The sequence below is a fragment of the Mchenga conophoros genome, linkage group LG23 (genome assembly GCF_057382185.1).
Source record: "Mchenga conophoros isolate Kocher_MC1m ecotype Shallow Benthic linkage group LG23, M_conophoros_male_GT1.1, whole genome shotgun sequence".
Taxonomy (NCBI): Eukaryota; Metazoa; Chordata; class Actinopteri; order Cichliformes; family Cichlidae; genus Mchenga; species Mchenga conophoros.
The window spans coordinates 28,424,150-28,437,890 of NC_140547.1; the positions used below are offsets into that span (position 1 = coordinate 28,424,150).

At 39.2% G+C, this 13,741-nt stretch overlaps 1 protein-coding gene across 8 annotated transcripts in view; it reads left to right on the forward strand.

Annotated features, from left to right (window-relative positions):
• LOC146547420 (striated muscle preferentially expressed protein kinase-like) overlaps positions 1-13,741 on the forward strand; it is a 60,207-nt gene that overhangs the window by 14,171 nt on the left and 32,295 nt on the right. For 3 of the 8 annotated variants that reach the window (XM_085265705.1, XM_085265704.1, XM_085265710.1), the window contains 2 exons: positions 7,700-7,798; positions 12,593-12,743. In XM_085265705.1, coding sequence (XP_085121831.1) covers positions 7,700-7,798; positions 12,593-12,743 — 250 coding nt within the window. The other 5 variants (XM_085265707.1, XM_085265709.1, XM_085265711.1 and 2 more) reach the window with 5 other exon arrangements.

Consider the following 13,741-nt stretch of genomic DNA (forward strand, 5'->3'; position numbering starts at 1 on the left):
TAATCACAGTAAAAAGTAAAAGAGGGAGTAACACTTGCTATGCAGTAATTTTTTGTTTGATTTTTAAATTCAGTTTTTAAAAAGCACATTGAACATGTAAAGTCATGGTACAATAATCCCACAATACTGAAAAAAGAATAAGAATGGGAATAAGAATAAGAACAAGAATGGGGACAAAAACAAAAATAGCAATAGAAATAAGAAAAAGAATAAGAATGGGAATTAGCATACGAATAAGAATGGGAATGAGAATAAGAATGGGAACAAAATAATAACAGGAAAAAAATCAGAACAAGAATAATAATAATAATAGGAATACAAATAAGAACAAGAATCAGAATGCGAGCTAGCATAAGAATAAGAATAGGAACAATAATAATAATAAGAGAACTAGAAAAGGAATAAGAACAAGAATGGGAACAAAATTTAAAAAATAGGAACAACAATAAGAATAAGAACAGGAATAAGAATAAATATATGTATCAGCAATTAACAATTTTATTTTGTTGCACATTTAATTAGAGTTTATATCTCTGGATTTTAGACAACAACCACATCACTATGGGAACTTGCAATCAACGCTCTGCAGTGTTTTTTTTTTTAATTTTTAAATTTTGGTTGTTTATTTGACTAAATTATTTATTCAATAATGGGGACACTTTTATGTTTCCCTCAAACTATGGCTGCTATTTGTTGGGTATTGACCTCTAATGCATTTAGGGTAGTGCATTTGCTCTTCTACTCCATATTATCCTCAGATGCTTGAGGTCTAGACGCTATCACTGGTTAAAGGTAACCGACATGAAATAGAGATAAATATTTGATGGCTTGTGGGTTTTTCTGAGAGGCTGCGACCTTCCTTGCAGAGGATGACAAAAAGGAGAATAAACTGGGAGAGGCTGTAAGGATGGTGGTAAAGATTTGGTTTCCCTCATGAATCTTTTCCCCATCTGTCCCTCATTCTTCCACCCCCACCCCCGGCTTTCTCTTTTTTCTTTTTCCCCTCTCGTTCATCTCTAACTGACTCATTTGCATCAGCCTTGCTCTTTCTCATCTATAAGTCCTCCGACTCAGAGAAAAGTCAACACGCTTTGCCAAAGCTTCTCATTTTTCCACCTCCTCCTCCTGTTATTCTCCACTCTCATCACTGCAATCAAGCCCAGCGCACCCCTTATGCTCAGACTTACAACCCCCACCTCCCCTTGTTCTGAGTGTGCTTTCTCTCTTTCTCTCTCTCTCGATTGAGGGGCAGAGAGTGGGGGGAGTTTAGACAAACCAGCTGAGAATTGCCCCCTCTAAAGGCAGCCTCTACGTCAGACAGGGATGCTGTTCACATCAGCGGATACACACTCAGACACAAAGACACCTGGCTCTGGCTTATTTGCATCCTCCAGCTCTCTCTCTCGGTGCCTTTCTCCCCGTCTTGTTGCCAGACTGGAGAGTAAACACGCCCACGCACAAAAAGGCAGCTGAATCCCGCTCTGAATCCTGATTTTTATGTTGTTGTTGATGCCACACCCTGGGCTTTTTCGGGTGGCCGGGATGTTTTCGTGAGCTCATGCCACAGGTAATCTTGAACACTTGAAGATGAAGAAAATCTGGTCCAAGAAGAGATTTCAGGTGAGTTTGCTTCTTTACGGAAGAATGTCCACAGTGGTGCTTTTATGAAGCGCTAGTCACGATGCTTTTCTTTTAGATTTGTAGGTTTTTAAACATATTAGGATGACATGCCACACCCTTTACCTGATAAGGATGCACATTTGTTGATTTGCCAAAGGCAAATGACTTTAAAATACACATCAGGAATTAGGATTAAGACGTTTTAAGTTAATACAATGAGATCAACTTCAATACTGTAGGGAAAATGCTACAGGAACTAAATTATTAAATGTAATGCTTGCTGTTTTTTGCATTTGTGTTTGATATCTGTTGAAAAATTAGGGATGAATCCCGACAATCGAACAGAGAAAGTCAGCCTGGGGAAAATGTAATTTACCTTCCTGAATACATTCAAAATGATTTCTGAAGACACTCATCCTGAAAATCTAAAAAGGCAACATCCATTTTCACACCCTCAAGTCCAAATGCACTCCCTCTGTTACAGTGTGCACATTGTTTGTCATGAAATATTAATGTTGCTCGGGTGATCGAGACAGATTTGTTATACAATAAGAAATTCGTATGACAGGTTTCACAAATTCGGGGCAGATGAAAAGTGTGTCAGTAGGCTACACTCCATGGAGACATGAGAATCAGGGCAGCTACTCACAATGGCTACAAAGTGAGCGACGCACAATACGAAGCTGATTTCTGACGGTCCCTTTGCCTCTTTTGAATCCTACATCCAACTCTTGAGACCTGTTCTTTCGCTTGCCACCAGCAGATTTGTCGGAATAATGCTGGAAGGATTTAGATTATACCCACAGAATATGTTTTTGAAGTCTTTGCCAAATCCAAATTTTCCAAAGGATGCCGTTTGTGGCTGGGTTTTGCTGATATGAACGCCTTGGGGGCATAACAATGGAGATCATGACAACGATGGAAGCTTCTAGGACAATCTGTCAAACAGCGGTTACCACCAGGCAACTGTTAATCAATTTGCCTGACACAAAAACATCAACCAATAGGAAGTGAGCGGGGAATGTGGCGGGCAGGGGTGGGGGGTGGGGGAAAAGTGTGAAATGAGTCACTTCACTTTGCACTTTTCCTATTTCTGCTTTCAAGCCGCTGCAGAGCCGTGAGTCATTCTGAGGAGTGCTCCTCTGTGATGATTGACAGACTGTCCAGGAAGCAGGTTCACCAGCTGCTTTAACAGCACCGACACTCAAGATTTGTCACATATTCTCATATTAAGTAGATCTCTTGATTTTACAGTTGTATCATTTATCAATTTGAAAAATATCACATTTCCTTGTGATAGTGACCTGTTGTGGCCTTTAAGAAGTTGTAAAGCATGTAGCAAGTCAGATGTAAAGCTTACCTAGCCATGAAGTGATGATGTATTGAAGAAAGGAAGAATAAAACAAATAAAATGAGCACAATAATCTACCAGGCCTAGTTTGTGTAGAAAATATTTCTTTTCAACCATATGCAGATTTTTCCTTTTTTTGACTTTATTCTGTACCTCTATACAGAATTTCAACTTTGAGTTTCATTCCCTTTTTTAATGACTTTCAATCACCTCTCACCATCTTTATCAGCATATCTGGACAACTGAACTTCAAGAGAACAAGAGGCTAGCAAAACTGACTGACTTATGGCCCCATTCATTAAAAATGTCCTAAATTTATAGTTGAACGTAGTCTTTAAGAAAAGTTTTGTTTATTAAGGACCTAAAAATACTATTTGTTATTCACCATTTGCTTGACTAAAGATATCTCTATGTCTGCCTACTGTAGATCACAATTTTCTCTTAGTCAGGAATTGCCATGTTGTTTACAAGTTGTTTAGCAACAGCTTCTCCTCAAACATGAGTGCAAGACTGGAGAGGGTTGACTATCATTTCAGCTACATAGAAGGCCCTGTGAAATCACTGTATCTAGGCAGGATTCTCACTTACAGGCGTTGAGTCATATTCTAGTAGATTGGGAGTGGGCCATTGTTTTTCCCAGTGGGCCATAAGAAACTGAGACTTTTGTGGAGGGCCGTGCCAATAAACTGAACTCAATTCTGCTCAATAACAATTTTATCTCCTTATAAGCTTTTGGTGCAGCCCTCCACAACAGTCCCAGTTTCTTATGTTTGCCCCCGGAAAGATTAATTGCCCACCCCTACTGCAGGTGACGTTCATGTCCTTTGAGACAATACACATCCCACACATCACTTACTTAATCTAGACTTTGCACAGAAATGATTTCATTAGTGAAGAAACAACTTCACTGCTCAAGAAATGTACCTATAATTTATAATGACAGTTTCTTACAGCGCAGATATCCCACTGTATCCCACTGTGTTGTTTTTCTTCATATTTACAGGCAATGTCATAATGAAGTAAGGGCAAAGAGATCATGTTAAGGAATGCCACAATATCAGATTTTCACCCCACAATTATCATGTCCAAAACATACAGGCACTACATTTACTCTTCTTGGGTGCGAGAGGCTTCAAGTGTTTTTCTCCAGCATAATGGTAGCCACAAAGTGTAGCAACGAGCTAGCTAGTTAGCTACTACCCTAGCTATTGCAGTAGTCAGCTAGCTAGCATGATGTCATTTTCTTTTTGCTTCCTTCAAAGCAATTAAGGTGCCATACATCTATAATTCAGTGATATCACTACTTCATTTTTCAAACATCAAGGTTATCATGAGTGCTGGTATATTGTAATATCGTGAGCTAGAATATTTTCCACAGCAGATATTTTGGCTCGCCACTGTAGGAAAAGAGTAATGAATAACCTTAGTTCCTGGAACCTGAAGTCCATTAATTTTCAATTAGTCCATATCAGTCGGGAAGCATGAAAAACACCCGGAAGTAGTGATGCTCGATTCGTGAACGAATCGTTCAATACTCGAGAATCACTTTACTGACTCGTGAATCATGATTCACAAGCCCAACTGACTCACTGACTCATCCCTGTTGCTGTTAGCAAACTAATTCCATTAGTAGAAATACATCTAGCTTATAATTAAAATTGTGGGGGGGAAACAACAGCCAGTTTCGTAACAAAAGCATTTCTGCCCTGAACTGGAAGAAAAAACCCTGAGTAGAAGCTCACATCAAGAATCAAAGAGCTGAATCAAAGAGCGAGCGATCGAATCACTCACTCACTCACTCACCCCCTCCCTCCTGTGCTGAATCAAAGAGCGAGCGAACGAATCACTCACTCACTCACTCACTCACCACCTCCCTCCTGGCTCACAGCTTCTTCTTCTTCTTGGTTGGCAACCAATGTTAAGGCGCATTACCGCCCCCTGGCTCACAGCGCAGTGGACATTTAGATGAGAAAATATATATTTGACACACTTAAGGAAAATACTAATAAAATACAAATAAACAAAATAAATGTTTATTAAGCAATTTTGATAGGAAATTGCTTAATTTTAGAAATGTTTTTGCTCTTTTTTTCTCTATAAAATAGTCTTTTGTTTTTTTTTAATCATTCATCTTAGCAGTGGGATTTACATGAAAAGGGAAACAAATTAAGTTTGAGTGAAAATGTAAAATTTTTGCACTCTCTGGTCAACTGACTCAGTGAATCAAATGACTCAAAAAACCACTTTCACTTTGGTGAGTGACTCATTAACACTCGATTCAGTAAAAAGAATCAAATTTACCATCACTACCCGGAAGCCGAGGGGAGGCTCAGAAGGATGTGTGTAAATAAAAAGCAGATGTAATTACAGCTATTAGTTACACTTGTGCTTTTCCTCAGACGACGAGGCAAAAGGTCTGCTGTGAAAAACGCCTATTTATAGTACATGCCCCATTTTTGAATGTCTGTGATGAAATTACAATTGGAAAGCGCTAAATACAACTGGAAACATCCACCATGACTAAACTCACTTAATTTGACCACAAAGCTTTCAAAGCTTTTTTGTGTCCAGATGATTCTCCAACAAGGACCTGAGAGGAAGATCAATATGCTAAACAAATTAAGTATCCGTAGGGCTTTTTGACTTTTTAGCGAAGTGCAATAGCAGTGAAGTATGAAAGCAAATTGGCTTGACAGTACCGGAGATGCACGATAGACACAGGTGAAAACTGTGATCCGATGCCTGAAGTGCATGGTTTTATTAAGGATGAGCTGTTTCATTAAGGACCAAAGTATTTTTCCGTAAATGGGAATCTATGCATTTTGTTTTTCTGTGTTAAATAGAGTGTTTGGCTGCCTTCACTGTTGAATAATGCATTTTACTCTTGTATCTTATTTCAGAGAACTGGGCATTCCACACGGACATTTGGCAGATTTACCCATGGTGTGTTGTCAGTATGAGCTTTACACCAGTTCTATTCTACCGTAGTCTCTTCCGTTATTATATTTAATTCATTTATTTATTGTTTTGGTTTTAAAAAATGTAAATTTGAGCCATTTCTCTCTTTTTTTGCCTGATCCCATTTCTTTTGTCACCATTTTAGCTTTCAATGGCATGCGCTTCAGTTGGAACAACTCTTATATACATAAAAGCTGTTTTTTTACGTATGTTTTAAAAACACCTGTATTGCTTCTGTGTATGTTCTACTGCTCGACTCCAGCAAGAAAGTGGGGCTCATTCTTGTACATCCACCCCCACAAAGCAATATCGCTGCAGCATAAAAATCCTGTGTAAATTTGACGGCTTGAGGTATAATATTTGGCAATATTTGTGTAATGTAAGCTGTTCCAGTCACATTACTATTCAGGCTATACACTTCAAAATATATTTCGTTGTAATTACATCACTGAGTTGATTTAACTCGCCTGGCATGCGAGCTATTTAACTTCATTTGATACAGCTGGGTGGATCTACATACCCACACCTGTAAAAAAAACACACACATACACACACTAGCAGTGCAATAGGTTAATTGTGCTTCTTCATGTTACACTGGCTTTCTTATTGTTAGGCAGAGCTTCTGGAATTATCTAATAAGGATGTGACTTGATGTGAGGCGCAATGAGGTGCAACCTATTTTGTGGTTGTCGTCCTCCTCCTTCGCAGGCTCTCTAACCAGTAAACATATCTGTCAGCCACCCAGCAGTTTGGCTGGTGATTTTAGACTCTAATGGGTACGAAGAGGATTGGTCGTGTGGGTGAGAGAGATGCTGGTTTCCATAGTAACGGTGCTCTCCCGTCTGCCCTCTCTTGCTGCCACTATGGAAGCGAAGTTTTCCGCTCCTGCCGAAAGCAAAGCTATGGTAAACCCGCCTGTCATCCTCTCTCCTTTGTTTTTATTTATTTGATTTGTTTCTGTCGCTGACCTCATCTGATGTAATGTGATCTCAGCAACGGAGATGTGGTTTCAGGCTCCTTACTTTGACCCTGAGTGTCTGTGTGTGTGTGTGTCTGTTTGCCTCTGTGCTGCATCTTTTGTCCTCAACATCTAGGCCGAGCTTTGTCAATCAGCGATCTGCGATCCTCTGTTTGCATCGTGTTTATCGTCGTCGCACCCTGTTGTTTTTGTGTCCTTTCCGTTTTTGAATGTTCCCCATAAAACTGAGAACCAAGTCAGATGCTTATCCCACGTCTTCTTTTTGTAAATTATGCACTCAGAGTTCAGCTTTCACTTGTATTATATACAAACCATATTTATTTACTGATTGTAGTTGTCCTCTTTTGTGAAAACAGTCATGCATGCATGAGTTCAAGTCAAATAACGAGGTTTGAGTAAGATTTAAGATTTTGCTCTTCTTCCTTACATATAGATTCCTCTTGAGCTTCAAGCTGACTCAAAACTGAGTCAAGAGCATATTTACATACCCCTCCCCTGCATGCATTTTTATAAGCCACAGCTGGCTTCATGTCACGCTCCAGTTTCAACCCATTTATTTCACTCTGGGGGGGGGGGGGGGGGCGAGGAAGGGGAGGGGGGGCTCTTCGCAGCTCTTTTCAGTGACCCATCAAAACGTCTGCTGCTAAGCAAATGTGAAAAGTCATTTTCTACCTGCGCTCTCTTGTTGTTTCCAGCCTCCTCTTCCCGCCCTCCACCTCAGCTCCTCTTTGCTGGATTTCCACCTTCTCCTCCCGTCTCATCTCATAGTGTTTTCCTTCTCTTTGTTTCAGACTCTGAGACCACAGAGGATGAGACCACAGAACCTCAGATGGAAACCAAAGAAGGGCCCGGGAGGCACCATGATAAGGCTGGCCGGAAAGGACCTTCAGGTATTTTATTTAAACTCCTTTTTTTTTTCCTTTTTTTTTAAGCTTATGTAAGTTTGTGGTTTCGAGGCTTCGTTTTTCTTTTTTGAGGTCATATTTTCTAGCTGCAAGCTTGCACTACTTAAAGAAAATATTCTGCAGCTCTTTGTCCAAAATGATATTTAGCCAGATTTACAGCTCCACCACCAACATCTCTGCCAAAAACACACTTGTATAAAATTATGATAGATAGATTTAATGGAGGCTGTTATCATGCCGGCCCAAAACGTGCGCTGGATGAAATCCGATATGGCAGAAGGCATTAATCCCTCATGGTGTGATGCAACAGTGTGACACACTGCCCTAGTTTCAAGCAGGGAACCTGTCTCAGGTCTGGAGCTCTCTGTGTGGCTCCACAGGGGAACGTGCTGTCCGACAAAAATGGGACTATTTCTGCTGGATAAATGAGGCTGAAACAAATGCATGCTATGCCAATTAAAATGTAAATGTACATCGTTAAGTTTAAATAGAGGTACGTTAATGAACAGAGATCAGGTGGAACGGTCCAGTGGGTTGGTGAATGTTATGTTATACTCACCTAAAAATGAGGTGCTGCATGAGATTTCTTTCTTTCACAGTTTGCCGTGCTGGTGTAGAGCTTCAACAGCTCAAATAATCAGTGAATTTACTGGCTGGTTGATCATCTTCCAGCTTCTCCAGTGGGAGGATTTGCTTTGCTTTTCTCTCTAAATTGAGGATTTTTGCAGTTTGGACTACTGGTTGGACAGAAAAAGACACGGGAAGCCATTTCTTGGATAACACAGATTTGGGAAATCGTAAATTATTGATAGTCTAAGACCTACTATTGTTTTTTTTTTTTTTAATGAAGGTATCATTCATGGATGGATGGATGGATGGATGGTATCATATCTATCATATCTATTATAATGCCACCCAGAAGTTAGTGGTTTGTGAGCTCTCCCTTCTAGTATTATGGCCATTACTGTTTTGGTCTTTTGGAGGAGAAATGAACACATTTGGACAAGAACCAAAAGCTGCACAAGTGCATCACACAGATACAGATACATGGTATTTAGATTTCAGATAGTACACAAACACACTAAGACTACTGCACAGACTTCTTAGAGGAGCTGTTAGTGGACGTAACTTTACAGCAAGTCAAAGCACAACTTTAAACTTTGATAAAATTTAAATGGTGGAGTTATCCAAAGATGTGTGGCCGTCATAGAAGGGGAAATTAGTCGTAAAAAATGAAGCTGGGCATTTTAACATGGGCGATTGACCTGCAGGGGGAGCCAGCCTCAAGTGGCTTTTTGAGTAGCTGTGCACTGCGCAAAAGATTTGAGGCAACCTACACTGATGGTACTTTCCTGTGCTCATAATTCCATCGACTTTAACGAAACCCCCTATAATGACAGAGCGTCCACCGTGCTTTACACATGGCTGCAGACACCTACGCATTCAACAATTTGGACCAAAAAATTTCAAATTTCGATTTGTCACTCCTGTTGCCAATGTACACTCTGGTTCTTCCCTTGAGCTAGGTATCATTTTGTGCTTTAATAATTCATGGGTCAAGTATGCCCACAAACAAAAAGCATTAATCTGAAAATGGTCAGGTACAAGGACTGGACTGAAAATGAGTGAAAAAGCAGACTAAAACTTTGAAAGACCTTCAGAAAGCCTGGAGAACTATTGCTCGAAAGGAAGCAAAATATAAAGAAACGAGTTGTGGCTCAAGACTCAGCACAGTAATCCATATTGGCTTCATTCTTCAGCCACAGAAGTGTCTTTTCATCATCTTTAATTCAAACTCTCAGGATCTCAATAATTCGATTTTAATATAATTTTGACTTTAACAGAGGTCGTGGGTTTGGGATTCTTTTTGGATTTCAGAAGAATGTTATTTAGTCCAAGAGCTTCTCAGTTTTGTTATTCATACTTTCTATGCTTGTCTCCTGTGTAAAGTCAACCTTTTCTCCATGTTTGTTTACATTTTGTCTTCGTGTCAGATTTGAATGTTTGACTCTTGGTGTGTCAGCGTTCACTAGTTCCTGTTTTATTTTGATAGTTTCTTATTTTGTGTGCTTTGTATTGAGTTTTACTTTCCCGCTCTCATTATTCTGGATTTGTTGGTATTTCCTTGTGTATTTTTCTTTATCCGAGTCTCGTCTTATCCATGTCCTTTCTTAATGCTGTGTGCTCCCTTATTCTGTGTTTTCCCTTTGACTCAAGCCCGTCCTTGTTTTTGTTTTTTTTAAGAAAAGGCTTCAGCAATAAAGCTGCTCTTTAATTTTGAGTCCTGTCTCCCAAGTCCTACATTCTAGGTCAAATGTTAAACTCCTCAAAGCCCCCAGCATTTGATTTCCTCCTTTCTGTAATAACAGCCCAAATTAAAGCTACTGTAAAGAAAATCCTTCTTCCATCCAAGTTTTTACAGTTTGGAAATCGCGCTTATTCAACTAAAGCAATGAACTAAGTTATATATTTCATCCCTGCTCAAGATTTTTTTTTTGTTGCTAAAATAAAATTGCATATTGACTAATGGGTACTGTGTGAGGCAGTTTACTTGATCTAAAGCAAATCCGATTAAGCCTAAAGAGCATTAAATTTGATACAGGAGAAAAAAGAAATGCAAATCCTCTGGATCTTAATGCAAATGTCTAAAATTTAAAGGGGGGGGGAAGCATTTTGTCTAGCGGCAAGGTTACGCTTGAACCTGTTAGTGTTGCATTGATGAGAACAATTCCTGAAAGAGTCTTTACTAATTTGCTAAAGTGGTGCTGGTGCATTGGAGTCGTAGAACCTTTACGTCCTCGCCATCCACTCCTAACCAAGCAACATGATGTCTGAATATAGACCTGAAATATTGACACCCTTCTCCTCTACCACAAAGAAATGTTACAGTATATTCTTTCCTCGCTCATACTCGGTGTTTGCACTTTCTAAGCTTTTGTGTTGGTGGGCTGACTACGCCCTCATCACGTCCCTCCAGAGACAAGCCACAGAAAAATAGAAAGAGAATATCAAATGAGAGAGGGATGAGGTGATACATCATTTGTTTTCTTCATGGAACAGAGTGGTTGCCTCTGCTGAATACTAAATAATGACTACAATACCTTGTAATACACAAACAAGATACATTTTCTCCTCAGGCAATGTATTCCAGAAAATATTTCCGGCCCTAAAGCCAGACACGGATGAGATACGTTTCAAAGCACGGTGTGTTCAAATAAAAATGAAAGCTGCTGCCCGGCCTCGGAGAGAAGTGAAAACAGAATTTTGAAGCTGTATATATCAAGACCTAAAAGTGTGGCTGCTCTGAGAAGATTTCTCATTTTGTTCCGTCTGTTTTTTTGTTTTATGAGAAACTGATATTGCACAGCTACTGATGGTGACGCTGAGTCAGTATCATTCAATCAGTCAAGTGCTAAGATGTTTTTTTTTATCCCTGACCGTATCGTTGCTTCAAGGTTTCCTTCGTTAACAGAAGATGCTGACCGCTCTTTTTTTATGCTGCTAAAGCATTCTTGTCTCCATTGCTCATCGCTGGGCGAAGGATCACTTTAAGTGGTACACGTTTCAAACGTGGCCCCTTCACTTTCCGTTTCATTTCCTGTTTTCAAGCAATCAATAGGCTGTTTATCCATCATGCTTAACAACGCTGTCTTCATTAGACGTCATTTCCCCCCCACCACGGGTTTTTTGCTGGCTTCTTACTGCATTAACTTCCAGTTAAGACATTAAAAAATATAATATAGATATAGGAATGCTTTATTAGAGAGTAAAGCAAAATCAGAGTCTTGGTGATACATAATTTCTTATTAGATTTATGCTAAAATATTTTTAAGAGGAGCGCGGTATTAGGAAATTACCATGCTTCCATTAAAATGGTTTAATTCACACAGCCCATCCATCAACTGTCTCTTCAATCTGATGAAGTTTGACTTGCAGAAACTTCTGTAACTTCTATAACACCAAAACCAAAAAAAATAAGTATATACCTGTGTATATACCATACAATAAAAACAGTCATGCAATATGCAATATGATATGACATGATATGATTATCCAATGATGGATGGTATGATATAAAATGCCAAAAAAGTGGTACAATGTGAAATGATACAATACAACACGAAATAAAGAGATCCAGACAATACAATTTTAGTACAATATGACATTTTATGTTATGATATGATACAATAGACACAATATAAAAAGATACGTGTCATACAATAGACACAGTACAATATAATATAATACAATGTGATATCCAGCCTATTCATTTATGTCCACTGTAATGAACATTTGTTTTTGCTCTCTATTATCATCACATCACATTTATATCAAGTCTTGATGTGCTCAACAGAGGAAATCATGGCCTTTCCAATGATATCTCATGTGTTTGGCCTCTTTTCGCTCTGAAGAGGAAGAAATATCAAATACTTTCTTCATCCCATATTTGGGAAATGCCTTTAGCGTACTAACTATACTTATTTACTGCAAACAAATGGCTGCTTATTTAGCCATGCCTGTATATAATATTCTGCTATGCAAGAAAGCTATATTGTTATTGTTAAAAACAAGTAACCACACTCTCACCAATGAATTAGAAGGCTCACAGCTCAAGATCATTTTCAACACAGACACAGTTTAGTCTCTTTATTGATCGCCCACAACAACCAATATATTGTTGTTGTTGTTTTTAAAATGCTAAAAGTCAGATATAAAATTATACAATTTTAATTTTTAAATTCAAACAGTCTCTCTCCCTTTCTCTCTTTCTCTATACAGGTGAGGGAGGAAGGGTGATGGACTACAATCCCGATGCTTCAGATCGCAGGGCCACCCTCCCCGGCACCTATGACCCTGTAGTGGAGCGAGAGCTCCGCACTCTGGGTTCCCGACCTCCAGGGCCCCATTTGGATCCCACAAACCCAGCAAGGCAAGGCCTCGGTGGGGGTCCTTCTGAGGGGGCCCCCCCTGTCCGTCACCTGGGTGTGGAACCACTCATCCGAGCGTCTCATGCTAACCTTGCCCGGCCCATTCAGGGGTCAGAGGAAAGTGTTTCCGTAGGCAGCGACTACTATGGGAGCATGTTCAGCCTGTACAGAGGGAGAACATTTTCTATGCCATTATAGCACATGGCTTTTTAATTCCCAGGATTTCCCCCAAAAAGCAAAAAGACTGCCCAGAAACCCAAATTGCAATGAAAACTGACTCATATGGCAAGACATTATATCCTCCATAGACCCAACTCGCAAAAACTTTATTCCATTTGCTATACAATTTGTTATTCATTTTTTACTCTTCTTTATATATTCCCATTTTTCCATATAGTGTACTTTTTTATTTTGATGTCACACTTTCCTTCGACTCTGCGTGCCATCAGTGTGGATTGATTTGAATCTAACAATGATTACAAGCCAACAAAATAACAATGTTAATATTAATATTTCATATAGCCATTAGAAAGGATGCACTTGTACAATCTTCTAATATAATATATTATTCAGCACTTCTGAAAACTGTGATTTTTACCCACTGCATGTTTTCTACAGCCGCCCCTCACTTTTGGATTAACACCATATGTTTATAGGTTTGCAGTGGCATGCATGGGTTGCTTTGATCCGAGCTGATATTAGCATGAGTGTTCTCACTGAGTAATTATCATGTGATTCACAGGTTATTTTTAGGCATGGTGTTATTGTGTTAGAAGTTTAAGCAGGGGTGCTTTTTTTGATTTTCGTAGGAGTTTATGTTCTTATTTTGTAATATTGTTGGTGCAACATGCCAACAACAGCGGTTATTGCAGTTTTAGGGTTAAGGTCTTAAGAAGTCTCAATCTCAAAATTTCATTACATTTGTTTCTCTGCCATTTGATTTCACACTGTCTGATGTGTTGCTCATTACCTGATACAACACAGAAAGCACATGCGAAAA